The sequence below is a fragment of the Trachemys scripta genome, chromosome 2 (assembly GCF_013100865.1).
Source record: "Trachemys scripta elegans isolate TJP31775 chromosome 2, CAS_Tse_1.0, whole genome shotgun sequence".
Taxonomy (NCBI): Eukaryota; Metazoa; Chordata; order Testudines; family Emydidae; genus Trachemys; species Trachemys scripta.
This window is the reverse complement of record NC_048299.1, coordinates 95,858,467-95,873,515: the sequence shown is the minus strand read 5'-3', so window position 1 is coordinate 95,873,515 and position 15,049 is coordinate 95,858,467. Positions and strand designations below refer to the sequence as shown.

Below are 15,049 nucleotides of genomic sequence, written 5' to 3'. Positions count from 1 at the left end.
TTGTGCTAGGCACTGCACAAACACATATGAAGATACAACCCCTGTGCCACACAGTTTTTGTGCTATGATTAGTCTTGGAAGGATTAGATTTTCATTAGTAAATGTCAGTCAATGTCAATTTCACCAAACACACAAACACTGATGAAAAAATATTTCTATCAATAATAACTGAAATGTACAGATAGGCAAAGTAAGAAAAATGGTGCTTGAGAACTTATTAGAGTTTGATCTAGGGATATTTACTTAGTATATTTTAACATGTGAGGTTGAGAATTTGTGTTTTAATAGTTAGAAGCTTTAACTTGTTGAATCTGATTGTCTACTGTCATTAAGTAGTTTTTGTCTGACCCTTCCGTCTTATAATTCCCCACAACTATGAAAATGTAAATTGATAAAAATCAGAAAAAAATGCTTAAAAATAAACTGTCCAAATCATAAAATAAAAATCAAATTCTACCAAGCCTATGATCCATTGTTATAGCCACTGACCACTAGGGGCTGCTTTTATGAGCACAGTTATGTCTGCTGAATCCACAGCCAAACTATCCACTGTCTTCTTTGCTGTCTCTTCTGCTCCACTTAGATGGAGAGAAAGATGGGGACAAATCTGTCAAGCGCTGCGTGGCTGACAGGAAGAACCTATCTGCAAGGTGGAAGTGATGGTGTAAGGGCTGGCCAAAGCAGAAAAGGAGCTGTAAGTGGCCTGCCCATCCACTTCAGCTTCTGCAAAGTTGCAAAGCTGGGGCAAACTGCCAGACAGCACTTGTTCATTTGCTTTCCTTTGGGTGGCTGCATAATGCTTTTTCCTACTCCTGTGAGCAGGCTTCTCACACTGTCTCAAAGGTGTGTGTGTGCTCCTGTGAACAGGTTTCTCATACTGTCTCAAAGGCTAAGGCTGTGTGTGTGTGTGTGTGTGTGTGTGTGTGTGTGTGTGTAGTCTGTGACTTTTTCCTTTGTGTTGCTCTGATGGCACTATTCGTGATGTCATCACAGCAGCATGTCTTAAACCAGGAGGTGCAATCAGAGGCTGCAAAATAGGGAATAAAATATAACCATCCACAACATTCAGTTTGAGTGCTTTTTAAAACCCCAATTGGGAGTCTACAATTCACCCAAGTTTACAATCCACAGAGGTCTAGAATATTTAAACTATTAATAAGCTTTGCATGTAAACCATGTTAAGCTATCTTGCAAACAGTTATTCAGCTCACTATAGCCGATGATCATGATGCTCCCTTCTGACCTTAAAGTCTAGGAGTCTATACATCATTACAGCTTTATGACTAATCCTAACTATGCATTTATTTATTTAGGTTAGCCAGGCCCCATTACATCCATATAGCCACTGTAGATAACTTTATTGTAACTTTATGTCCTATTTTACATCTTCTGAAGTCTTCAGTTCATTTATGTGGTTTACACTGTTCATTTTTCCTACTCTTGCTTTATAAGCTAATTTTTAGTACTTCTAAAAACATTAACACAGAAACCATCCAGGTTTAGGAGGCATCAGGGCTATGACACAAAATGAAAGCAGAGAAAATCAAAATTAGCTCTTAAAGTCCACAGGTACCTTGTCTAGTGTGTATAGAGGGCATTGCACACATTACCCTTTGAATATCACTTATAGCAGGTACAGTATGTTAAAGACTCCACACTATTTAATATTACACATAACATAACTACGTTAAAAGAATATTAAGGTTTCAAAGTTAAGCACTCAAAACTTAGGAAATGTAAGAATTACGGTTGCCCAAGCAACCTTAGTTCATCCTCCATTTACATGTGTGTTATGATAGTCTTTAATTGCATCGTTACATAGTTTTTTCTCCCAGGACCTTTGCCCCATTCAGTGCACAGGCTAGACCATGCTCCTTCAGTGAGCAGCTATTAAATATTTTGTTTTATCTTCATTGTTCAGTGGCCTTATTTCCTGCACTCTATTCAAGCCCTGCTCCGAATACAGAATGCTTCATTTCTTCATGGGCTTTTCTATGGTGCTCATCACTATAGTATCTGAGTGCTTCACAAACATGAATTAATTTATCTTCACAACACCCCTGTGATATTATGCCCCTCTTACAGTTGGGGAACAGAGAAATTAAGGTAAAATGTGTTCACTAATTTTGGGCACCCAGTTTGAGACATATGAGATCTGACTTTGCAGAGTACTTAGCATTATACAGCACTTTGTATGTTCAAAGTACAACTTCCATTGACTTCAAACATAGCTGAGTCTGCAAATCAGACCCCCATGTCTTAAATTGGGCACCCAGAAAAGGAGGAACACACAATTATTGACAACCTGTGAAAAGTTTGGTTGAAGTAACTTGCCCAGCATCACATAGGAAGCTCTGTGGCAGAGGCAGGGATAGAATCCAGTTCTCCAGGGCAGCATTCAATGACATTAACCATGAGACAGTACTTCCTCTTTCTGCAATCCCCTGCCTCATTCACTACACACCTTCCAACTTCTGCAACAAACAAGGCAGGGGTCCTAAAGGCAACATCCTCCTTTACTACACATCCCAGAACAGTCCATCATGAGCAATGAATGAGCAGGAATCCTATAGAAAAATATAGTAAATGATCATGTAATTAAACACTTCATGATCCATATGCACAAGGGGGACAAACTAAGGTTTCACAGGCTATCTTAATTTTGGCATTTCCTACATTTTGAGTAGTTAACTTTGTAATCTTAATATTCTTTTAATTAAGTTTGTGTGTAACTTCTCAGTAGTTTTTTTTTAAAGCAAACTGAAAAAACTCCCCAGAAATTCCAATATGTGACATCATATTGATACCCATATGGTTCATCAGCAGGACAAGAATCTTTAAATCCACCGCACAGACCTCTGCCATTTGAGTTAGTGGAGGAACTGGTAGGAGTACTATGTTATCATCCTCTGTGTGGACGAGACGGGGATGCAATACTTTGTCAGTGGATTTCACATGTATTTTATTGACTGCACGGGAATACTGAGACTGGAATCTTGGGTTCCATTGCTGCCTCTGGAGAGAAGCATGTGCTATGACTCTTCTACCTGTTCCCCCTTGTGTCCCATTCTGTCCATCCTATCCCTACCTGTCTCTTTCCCACCCCTGGATCATCATACAAGTCCCATTCTTTTTCCCTAATTAATCCCAATCTTCACTCTTCAGGCTTTGCATCCCAGCCCCAGTGCCCTTGCCCCACCACACTTAGTTTTCCACTCTGGGCTCTCCTTCCGAGGCTCAGTCTCCCCCAGTAACTGCATGTCTCTCCATACTCCGAGGCTCCTTGTCCAGCTATTCCCAGCTTCCCCATCCTGGCTCCTCATCCAATCTGTCTCTCCTCTTCTCCTTCAGCTTCCAGTCATACCCCCCACCCCAAGCCTCAGTTTCCCCTTTTCCTGGCTCCTTGTTCCAGTCTCTTCCCAATTACAGCCATTAGTGCCAAAATTCGAAAGTACTGCTGCAGACACTGATGCAGGAAAGTCCCAACTCAGGCAGCTGCTATGCTGCCTGGAACCGAAAGTTGAACAATGATGCATTGGGGACCCCTGTTAACATTCTGTCACCACTAAATTGAATGGAGGGTTGGGGTGATCTCCAGATACTGCTAAATCATCCTAGTCAGAGATGCCTCATCCCGGAGGCTCAACAAAATACTTCTGAAAAGCAAATGTTTTGACTTTGGCATGGATTAGATGGCACCAAAAGATGTGCATTCAAAAAAAAAAATCTAGAGGACATTGCCTCCAGTCTCACCTTCTAGAACTTCATCCCTGCTTCTGATTATACACATTGAACATTACTCTATAATAATAGATAATTGGAACAGTTCCCATAAAAAATAATTGTAACGGTTTCCAGCAAAGTGCAGCTTGCTCGTCAAATGGTGTAGTCTCTTTCCTTGCTTACGGTTATAAATAAATAATTTGTTTCATATTGGAAACGAAATGAATAAAATCCACCACTCTGTACCCTTGGCACACATGCTAATGGGGAGGAGGGTGAGATTTTGTGGGGGCCCCTTTCTGAAATATGCCAAAAACTCCAACTATTACTGGATTTGAGGAAAGGAGGCCACAATAGTCAATTATTTCCCTGCACATTTCCTTCAAAGCAAGTGATGCATTAGTTAATATACCGTACAGTACATGGAAACCGCTATACATGGACACACTGTCATTGCCTCGAGCAAAGAAAAAGCACAGATGTCCGAAATGGCATAATTTTCCTTATTATGACAATATCTTCCTTGTGTCATTACCATAGCTCTCTGCTACTACACTGGAACATCTAGCTGGTGTTCCAGTCAGTGTCCCCTGCATGACTTGCTATTTCTCTTCCCTCTGTGTAATCCTAGCTCCTCAGCTCTGCATCATATCCTGATGACTATCTCTGTCTAGTATTGACTTCTCTTTCTTTATCTCTGTAGTGTTCTATTGCTCATCCTGTAACATGCCTCACACCATATTACCCCAGCATTTCCTAAGCTTGCTATGAAACCAGTATTTCTTTGTTTGATTTTTTTCTCCATCCTAGAATATCATTCTTGCAGATCCTACAAATATTCCTCTAACATTCCCATTGTGTATTTTTCATACTTCATTCCCATATTTATCCCGGCTGTTTCATGTCACCATTCATGAATAGTCCGATGAATTACTAAATTAAATGAACCACTGTTTCAAATACCAACAAGTGGCTACCAATGTAAAATATGCTCATAAAAGTAAGAATCCTATTGATTACTGAATATTCCAAGACATGACAAGAAACAAACAATTATACTCAAACGTCTTAACTTTTAAAAAAGCGGGAAGAAAAGTTCCTTAGGTTAGACCAAGATTCATCCTTCCTATAAAGAAAATAAGTTTTCTTGATGTTATTTATTGTAAAGCATCACTATAAAAAGCAAAAAAAAAAAAAAAAAGGGAAGAGGTGTGAAAAACAAAATCTGTGAACAGAGAGATCAAATTTGTAAACAGAGATTTTAAATTAAAACATGCTATGCCAAATGTTACTGCCAACTCTTCCTATTTTTTTAGAAAGATTCAGTAAAAACAGTTTAGCTGCTTCCAAGAACAAGTTTAGGGAAACACATGTTGTTTTGCTAATGATAATATATACTGAGGCTAAGTGGGACTTTCCCTACAATTGTTCTTCCTACAGAGGAACAATTATTCACTACAGAACTCCGATCCAATCTTAGCACCATACATCCTGTGTACTGAATGAAGCAGGAATCCTGTAGGGAAAAGAGTATGTTATGAAGTAATTAAAAACTATTGTAATAGATCTGCCCAAGGAGGATGAATGAAGATTACAAGGGCAGCCTTAATTATGGGCTTTCCTAACTTATGAGTAAGGCTCAGATTTTGCAATGGATATTTTTAGTAAAAATCATAGACTGGTCACAGGCAATAAGCAAAAATTCATGGAAGCCCATGACCTGTCTGTGATTTTTACTAAAAATATCCCTGGCAAAATGGGGAGGGAGGAGCACACACAGCGCCTGAGCTGCTGCAGGTGTGCCCCTCGCCGCCTCTCATGGCTTGACATTGTGGGGAGGGCTCCTGCCGCCCGCAGCAAGTGGGAGCTCCAGGGTCCCCCTGCCACCCTTGGTGGCTAGGATGTCTGGGATCTGCCCATGGGGATTGGGAGCTCCAGGGTCCCCCCACTGCCCGTGGGGACTGGGAGCTCTGGGGTCCCCCTGCTGCTGGCGGTTAGGAGCTGCTGGTGGCCCAGCGGCTGAGATCTGTGGGGCTGCTTGCTGACAGCTCCAGCCCCAGGATGTCATGGAGGTCTTTAGAAGTCACAGATTCTGTGACTTCCGTGACCTCCATGATATAATCACAGCCTTACTTATGAGTGTTTGACTTCGTAGTTTTAGCCTTTTTCAAGGGAGTTTGTTTTTATACAATAGACATGCATGTTGCTTAGGTACCATGGAGTCTGACATTATAGAAATAGAACAGCCAGACAGACAGGTAATTTGGAATACTGATGGTCCCCAAAAGATCTGTATTTATATTTTACAAACAAACACTTATATATAAAAAAACCCCTCACAGCCATGCCAATAAATATAAAAGTTATTAAGAGAGGTTGGCCATTCTCCTCCTGAATTGCACAGTATTACCATATCATGTAGAATCTTATTGTGCCATTAACCACATGGCTGTTGGATAACAAATACAGCCAAATGTGCATCATAAAAGTTTCCTAAATTACTGAACTTTATGATGCAGAAAATAAAGACTCTAACCATAGAAGAAGCCACCCTAGGTCTACTTATTACCGACAAGGGCACATTGTTTCAGGAAAAAAAATAGTAGGGAACCAGGGAACCAGTGGCTTGAAGCTAATTGTGTTCAGCATAGTAAGGAATGAGTTAACAAACTGCAGCAATTTATGAGTATCAGATTTCACAAAACCCATTTAAGAAGTGAGGGGTAAGACCATAGGACCATGACAGAGTTTTGGTAATAGTTTTAACAACTCACTTACCATTGTTTAGCATCAGCATCACAGTTGCAGTAGTATTTGGGATCAGTACAATTGCGTTCAATGCCACAGGCACATTTCTGAATGCCAGGTCCAGAGCCACCCCAATAGTAGTGCTTCTCATTGGCTTTTCCAACCCACCAGGTGTATGGATTCCCATCTGCAAAGAACAAGAATGGAGGGTTAGATGCATCAAAGGTGATAGGGGTCCACAATGCCACACAGCTGGATACAATTGTCTAATATGTAAGTGGTGTTAACAACACACAGCTGGAAAAGCAACATATCCATCATAAATGAACAGACATTCCACTGCAATTTAAAGGACACTGTCAGATTAAAACCAAATTTTTTATCTGTACCCATACCACCTTCTATTATACAACAGGAAACTTAAAATCTATTTTGCTTTTTGCTATTCATGCTCTTTATTTTTATTGTATAAACTAAGAACAGTTAAACAGGCTGGAAGGGTTCACATCAATCTCAAATTCCAGTTCTTATGCATTAGACATATGATGCAATATCTGGGCTGCAGCTACTGTAGGGGAATATGTATTTGTTTTGTTTTAAAAATAACACCTCACTGGAAACTAATTTGTTTTCACTGGAAAATAAACACCTACACTATCCAGTGACTATTTAGCCAAAACCAAATTTTAAATAGGTGTTACTGGACTCCTGTAAGACACAAATTAGTTAAAAAAGTCAGTCTTTGCAAAGAGATGTCAACACTCCCCAGCTTTTCCATTGCATAGACCCAGTCCTGTGATATATTTACCTTGCTTGGCACAAAGTCTGTAACCTTAAATTTTCCCATATTACTGTACATTTCCACATAATATTGTTGGACAACCGAACCCATTACTCTCAGATGAAGAGACCCCTATTCTACTCTATACTGAAAAGTATTCTTAGCAGAGATGACTCTGTTCAAGGCCCCAATTCAGCAAAATACTTAAGTATGCACTTTAAAGCATGTGAATAATTCTATAGACTTCAGAGAGTTCCATCCATTGATTTCATCCAAGCTACAACAGTATCATAAAACTCGGTTTACATAACTACTACATAAGAAAAAATATTCCTCCCAGTAATGTACCATAAACAATATTTTCAACTTAAATGAAATGAGGCCACTTCTAAGTATTTTACTTATTAAGCTTTTCAAAAGTAAAATCCTCCTTAATGTTCCATGCAGTTTTTTCTTCTTAGAAATATAACTGAAATCATGTTTTAATCATTTAATTGTTGTGCTTTGCACACACGCATGTACAAGCTGAAGCTGCATCCATAACCCTAAAAACATTCACCGGACAATCTAATTCCATCCTCCACCCTGTAAATCTTCTTCTATCCTCCAGACGTGTTAAAAGTAAACCACACTGAGCCCCAGAGAGGACTAAATTCTGTGACAGGAGAGCAACCAAATAAAATCCCTCCTCAAAATAAAATCATTCTATTTAATGCTTTTGAATTGTTAAACATAATACAAGAGTCCCATTATTGAATATACAGTAATGTGAAAAAGCAGTCATCACCTGGGGCTTTATGATTGTTGTTATGCTGCACAGCATGGCCACTCCAAACTTCACAGCAACAGTAATGGATATGGTAATAGACTGACTCCATTCTAGGATCTAAATTGGTCATTTTAGCTTCTGTGACTTGATTATCATTGAAAGGTATTAAAAATGCTCAGGGTTATAGAAGGATACGTTGTGTGACTATTCTAGCATCATTTCAAAGCTGCATTAAAATTGTCTAGGATATGAGGTTACATTGCTCTGGCTTGCAAAAAGTTTATTTAACCAGAGATATTTTACAGGTAAATGTGTTTTCCACCAGTTAATGTTTGAATTATTTTAATTAATGCGGCATCCAGATACAGCAATTTGGCCATTTGGAGGTTATATCATAATTTTGCCATATTTGAGGACAGCTTGTAGTTTAAGTACCATATTGTGAATGCTTTAGTATTAGCTGTTCTGTGAATGAAATAGAGCTCTGCTTGTTCATACCTTTTGGATACAGGAAAACCTCATGCTCCTAATTATCAGCACTTAGGTAGGAACATAGCTTGCTAATTAGAGTACCAAAAGGAAAGAAAATTACTTAATTTTTTCAAAAGACAGCGAGGATTCAAAAATTCAGACGCAAGTAGACATATTTAAAATAGAAGAAAGCAAATGGCCAAATAGATGAAAGCAAAGTAGCACTAAAGTACGATAATGATGGGCGCAATAGAAAACCAGAAGATAGATGGAGGAATGGCGTGTGCTACAATTCTTTTAATGATAGCTGGTATTAGGTTTTAAATCTAGAACATGTTCTGAAACTTGGACAGAGTAGTTTTTCAAAGTTATTGACTCCAAAGAAGCTATGCTGATTTGCAGAGGATTTGGACCAATCTGTATGCAGCTGTCTTGATCACCGTTGTAATGATTATCATTTTGTTGCTGATATTTACCTTTTAAAACCTCCTAAATAAATCGATAAAAATTGAAGGACTTTTGCCTTATGCAGAAACATCTGTATTCAGAAAAGCACTTACACATATGCTTAAATCCACTGAAGTCAATGGGCTATGGTCAGCTATTTTGGAGCATCCTAATTCCCCACCCCCGTGTGCATATTTTGCAGTCAGCATCACAGATTACTGAAGACAAACACAGTTTTTTAGAGTACTAGTAAGATGCATCTCCCCATGCATTTCCCTTGTCATCGCCTAAACCATTCTGGCCTGTGCCAGCCAAATGAATCTTGTCCCATTTCACCCCACTACTGCAAAAGAAGTGAGGTTAAGCTTTTGTCCATAGTTTTGCTGAGATCCTTCAGGATGAAAGGTTTCAGAGTAGCAGCCGTGTTAGTCTGTATCTGCAAAAAGAACAGAAGTACTTGTGGCACCTTAGAGACTAACCAATTTCAGGATGAAAGATGCCATACACATGTAAGATATTAATACACGGAGTATAACAAATTTATCAGATACTGTATGTATCAAGAGGATGAACAGGGTAAAAGGGAAAAATAGAAGGGAAGGGGGAAAGAACAAGGGAAGATTCATCATGGGACAGGTCATTATTTTTATTGCCAGGTGGCAGCAACCCTACCTTTAGAAATAGAACCACCCTTCTCCTTAACCAACCCCATCCCATTTTGCATTGGTATAATCATTCATTCAGGATGTGTGTACACTCTCATTTTACAGTGCATTTCTTATTATTTCTATGTAGGGAGGGAGGTTTATGTGCTAATGGGAAAGGAACTAGCTAAACACCTAATGTAGTGAACTCCAAAAAAGAAGGATGATCAAGTATTCAAGGGAAATTGTTCTAAATATCAAAATATTTGATAATCTCTTATTATGCTAAGGATATTAATGTAGTTCGGATGAGTTTTAAAAGCCATGCACTTTTGTTAACCCTACCCCTCCCACTGAAAAAACCCACCTCAGGGGAAGAAGCCATGTATATTAATACATTCTTTATATCAAATATATTATTATAGTAGGCATCACAAGGTGGGACTGATACACAGTCTTCAAAGTTATTTTTCTTAGTGTGCGAGCAAGCTTTGACTGTTAGGAAGACATGCTGTATTGTTGTCTGTTTTGGGTTGTGCCAGGTTTTGTGAGGAGGCAGCATCAGGAGAGAAAGAGCTGGGTAAGGAGCAGGAGAATGTACTCTCTGCCTTGAGCTCTGATTAGAGTCAATTCTTCAGAAGCAGAGTTGCTTCCTGGGAACGGGGCTTTGGTGCTGGGCTGAGACTCCTAGAATGGCCCTGTGTGCCATTTTACCATCTCATTTCAGGACTGATGTGTATATATATATATATATATATATATATGCAAATAAAGCAAGGTACACTTAGATTACACCCTGACTCCACCTCACTGATTTCCACCACTGGAAAGTCATCTTGCAAGCCCCCAGACATTGGCTGCAGAAGAGCAATACTGGTGTCAGGACAGACTACTGGTGTTGGAAGAATGGGCAAAAGTATCATGCCTTTAAGGCAGCACAACAGCCTCAGATATACTGAAGTGTGGGTAGTTACACCTTGTAGCAACACTACTGACCGCTACAGTGAAAGGAAAAGGCTGGTTTTACATAAGGATGGTGTGAGGGTTTACGCCCCTCCTTACAGGGCAGCACGGCCTAGTGGCCAAAGTCCATAGGATCAATCGTTGTCGCAGGGCAGCACGGCCTAATGGCCAGAGTCCATATAACCACCCCTGGTTGCAGGACAGCACAGCCTAAGGGCCAAAGTCCATATAAGCGCCCCTGGTTGCAGGGCCGTAGGACCTTACTACTGGCTCAGCGAGGGGGTCCTACCGAAACACGCTGAGGCTTACCAAGGTCAAGGTACCAGTCCGTCACCTCCCCTGGGTCGCTCCATACCGGCTGGGGAGTTGGGGTCTCCCACAGATCCCAGGGTTCTCCGTGAAACTCCGGATCCGTCGCCTCCTCAGGTTCCTCCCGCAGTAGGGGTTCGTGCTGGCCTATAAAAGCCTCTGTTCCTGGCAGCTTCAAGAGCGTCGGCTGGTCCTCTGCAGGAGCTTCCCAGTTAAGTCCTTCCCCTGCGGCTGCCAGCTCCGACTGAGCTGAATTCCCTCCTTTTATACTCAGTGAGCATCTGGAGCATGCCCAGTACAAATGGGGCGGGACTTCCTCTGTCAGAGCTATTGGTCTGACGACACTGGGGCCAGTGCGGGGTGGGGCTGCCCCGTCACAGATGGATATAAATGTTTGGCTGGAGCACCAAGCTTGAACCACATTTTTTAAAAATTCAGATCTGTCTCATTTAATTTCTGCACATTTGCTGGTTATGCCGCTAGGCCCAGCACCTCTAACACTCCCGGGCTGGACTTCGGTGAAAATGAATTGAACATTTTAATGCTTAGTTAAATCAAACTTTAACTCTAACCTAATTTTTTGAGGTTCCCCCCCTTAATAATCCTAGTTTTTTAAAGCAACTGGCTATGAGGATTTTCTATTAGAGACAGAGTACCTTCTCTAGCAAGAGATTCAGGCAAGGAGAATAGACTAAGGGAGCCTCTTAATATTCCCACAGATCTTGAGTATCATAAAAAAAAGCCATTCCTTGCTCATCTGATACATATATCTTCTTGTGAACCATTTCATTTAATATGAAAACATTCCCACCAAAGTTAATGTAGTATGAACAGAACTCATAACTGTCAATAATATATTTATTTCTGACATAGTAGAATAGTCTTATAACATATAACTTTCACATGAACACTTTATATTCTAGTGAACATTTAATAGAACTCATTATTTCTAAATGCCATTGATTAATAAAAACATGATTAACAGTTTAGGGCCATTGTTTCAGAAGCAATTAGCACCCATAATTGGGGCTGCTTTTTTGAGAGATCTCAGCTTCCATTTAGGCACTTACCTAATGCAACCAGATATTCAAAAGATCTCAGCACCCAGCAGCTCCCATTGAGAACTTAACCCTCAGAGTACTGATGACTATACTCTTGACCTGTCTTCCACAACACCCATAATTCATTAAGCTTTCATCTAACCCTGCAAAGAACCTCAACAGAACACTGCCTACCAGAGAGGTGGGCAAACTACGGCCCGCGGGACCGTCCTGCCCGGCCCTTGAGCTCCCGGCCGGGGATGCTCACCCCCCGGCCCCTTCCCTGCTGTCCCTCCTCCCCCACAGCTACGCCCCCAGGCAAGCATTGCTCTGGGCAGCAGGGCTGCATGCTCCTGCAGGACAGCGCGGCAGCATGTCTGGCTCCGGCCGAGTGGTGCGGCTGCCAGATATGCTGCTCTGAGTGGCATGGTAAGGGTGCGGGGAGCCGGTGGGTTGGATAAGGGCAGGAGGTCCCGGGGGGCAGTCAGGGGACAGGGAGTGGAGGAGTTGGATGGGGCGGAGATTCTGGGGGCCAAGGGACAAGGAACGGGGGTGGGGGGATTTGGATAAGCATGGGAGTCCTGGGTGGCCTGTCAGGGTGCGGGGGTGTGGATAGGGGTCGGGGCAATCAGGGGACAGGGAGCGGGGGGGGTTGGATAGGGGCTGGGGTCCCAGGGGAGCTGTTAAGGTCGGGGGGTCCCAGGAGGGGGCGGTGAGGGGACAAGGAGCTGGGGGGGGGTTGGATGGGTCAGGAGTTCTGAGGGGGGCAGTCAGGGGACGGGAAGTGGGAGGGGGCCAGGCTGTTTGGGGAGGCACAGCCTTCCCTACCGAGCCCTCCATACAGTTTTGCAACCCCGATGTGGCCCTAGGGTGACCAGACAGCAAGTGTGAAAAATCAGGATGGGGTAGGGGGGTAATAGGAGTCTATATAAGAAAAAAACCCAAATATCGGGACTGTCCCTATAAAATTGGGACATCTGGTCACCCTATAGTGACCCTCGGGCCAAAAAGTTTGCTCACCACTGGCCTACCACCTCCTCTCCCCTCTGCCATTGGTGCATCTCCTGACTACCATCTACTCTGGCCCCTTGCCAGTTCTGTTCCCAAAACAAATGGATATATGTTCACAGCTAACCTGTCTCCTTGCTGAGATGAGACAAGCTGAAACTTGCTCAGAGCAAGAATTCCCAAGTCTTTTTGCCTGTAGATGCCAGAAACCTTCTCAGATCCCTTGCAGAGCTCCCTCTAGCTGGCCCTTAAAATCACAGCACCTGACTTTCAGACCTGCTGAGCACCTGCAAGTCCAATTGAAGTCAATGGCACAGCACCTTTGAAAAAGAGGACTATTGAAAACTTTGCAGCTAGAGCCCATCTCTAATTACTACACTTCCTTAATTCTCCACAAACAATTAAGAATTAATTTACTAAGCTGTATCCCTTTGCTCTAAACATAACAAGAACAGCTGCTTGCTGTGAGTGCATTACAGAACAGCTCCAACTATTAGCTTGCATGTTAAAAAAATCAGTAATAAGTACCAGGGAACAAACAACTGTTACACTAACCAACACATAATCCATACAGCTCTAACTCTTTGTTAGAAAGGTCTCTTTTGTTCAATTCTATGTAAACTGAATAGCGTAAAACAACAGGAGATACACTGCCTGCCTAATCTTTGTTACGGGCAAGGTAAGACCAAAGATATCCTTCTAAAATATTCACAATACCACATAGCTGTAACTTTTACAGCACATTTTCTTCATTGATGCAAATAGTTTATCTTACATTACATAGGACAACATGGGGATTAAACAGGAACTGTGCATGGTTGGGTGTGTGTGGGGAGACCAGTGCGAATTCCATTCTTTTTAGTGGAAACGTGTGTGTGTGTGTGTAAGGGCAGGTAGAATTCTGCCATTTTGTGTGTGTAATATTCTTAGGGTACCTTCCGTATTATGTTATTGGCTTTGTGTGAAACTACAGTATAACATACAGTAATTTTATCCTCTAACTTTTGGTTTTCAGCCAGGGCCTGAACTGTGTGTGTGTGTGTGTGTGTGTGTACACATGCACACACATGAGAGGATGACCCTGGTACAGCTGTAGTTCCAGGAGAAATTCTGGCTGACTCAGCCAGAATTCTTGTTGGGGACCAGATGTTAGTGGAATAATTGTCACTTTTTGAAAGGATGCAACGTGCCAACTTGATTCCACGTTTCCAAACATAGAGGGTGCTTGGGCCATGGCCCCATTCTCACCAAACCCCTCTTTAGTGCCCTTTTGGTGTGTCTGTGACCCTAATCCATGCAGGTCCAATCAATCTGGTCTATAATGTGCACACTGTTTGTCCCTCAGTTGTTACTGCTACTTGAGAATTTCCCATTTGTCAAACACACAGGTTTGATGATGATGGGGATTTCACAGGTTAAATAAACACACACATTTCAATTAAGTGTTTTCTGAATAGGCAAATTTCCTTTCAAAGTTCCAGTGCATGACCAATGAAATTTGCATTATGTACACACTGATGATTTAGTTAATTTGATGCTTATTTTATTTTACTTTAGTTTATTGACATTTTGATGGCCAGTCTCTGTGCTCTGCCATTGATACATGCAGGCACCAATGCCATGCTGATGGGACACTTAGTAGGATTCCTGCCCTTGCCTAATGCCATGAAAGTGGTAGCACAAGAAAACACAGCTGCTGACTGGCCTCACAATGGGAAAAGAGCAAAAATTGAAAATACTTCTCTGTAGCATAGATTCTGCTCTTATTTGTACTGGTGCGAATCCTAGGCAGCTTCGGTGATTTCAAATGATTGACAATAATCAATGGAGTTATTTGGATTTACACTGATATAACTGAAATAAGAATCTGCTGGTAAATGATCGGTTTTGCAGTTTTCCATAAAAATACCAGTGTATGGACTGTATATATATACAGTGTATATATATACAGAGAGAGAGAGAGAGAGAGAGAGAGAGAGAGAGTATTTCCAGTTCTTTGGTAAATAATGATCTATATATGATTTGTAAGGAAGCTTGGGACAGGTTTGTCTGGTTAGCAGACTGTGATGGGTTTTTCTGTTTCTTTTTCCCTTTGAGATTCAGTTCTCTTTCTTGTTTTGTCTTTGCTTTTTTTTTTTTTGTAGTG

The 15,049-nt window shown here is 41.4% G+C and overlaps 1 protein-coding gene across 1 annotated transcript in view; it reads right to left on the bottom strand.

Annotated features, from left to right (window-relative positions):
• CNTNAP2 (contactin associated protein 2) overlaps positions 1 to 15,049 on the bottom strand; it is a 1,628,923-nt gene that overhangs the window by 271,430 nt on the left and 1,342,444 nt on the right. Inside the window, exon 14 of the mRNA XM_034761282.1 lies at positions 6,502 to 6,658. Coding sequence (XP_034617173.1) covers positions 6,502 to 6,658 — 157 coding nt within the window. The remainder of the gene's footprint in view (positions 1 to 6,501; positions 6,659 to 15,049) is intronic.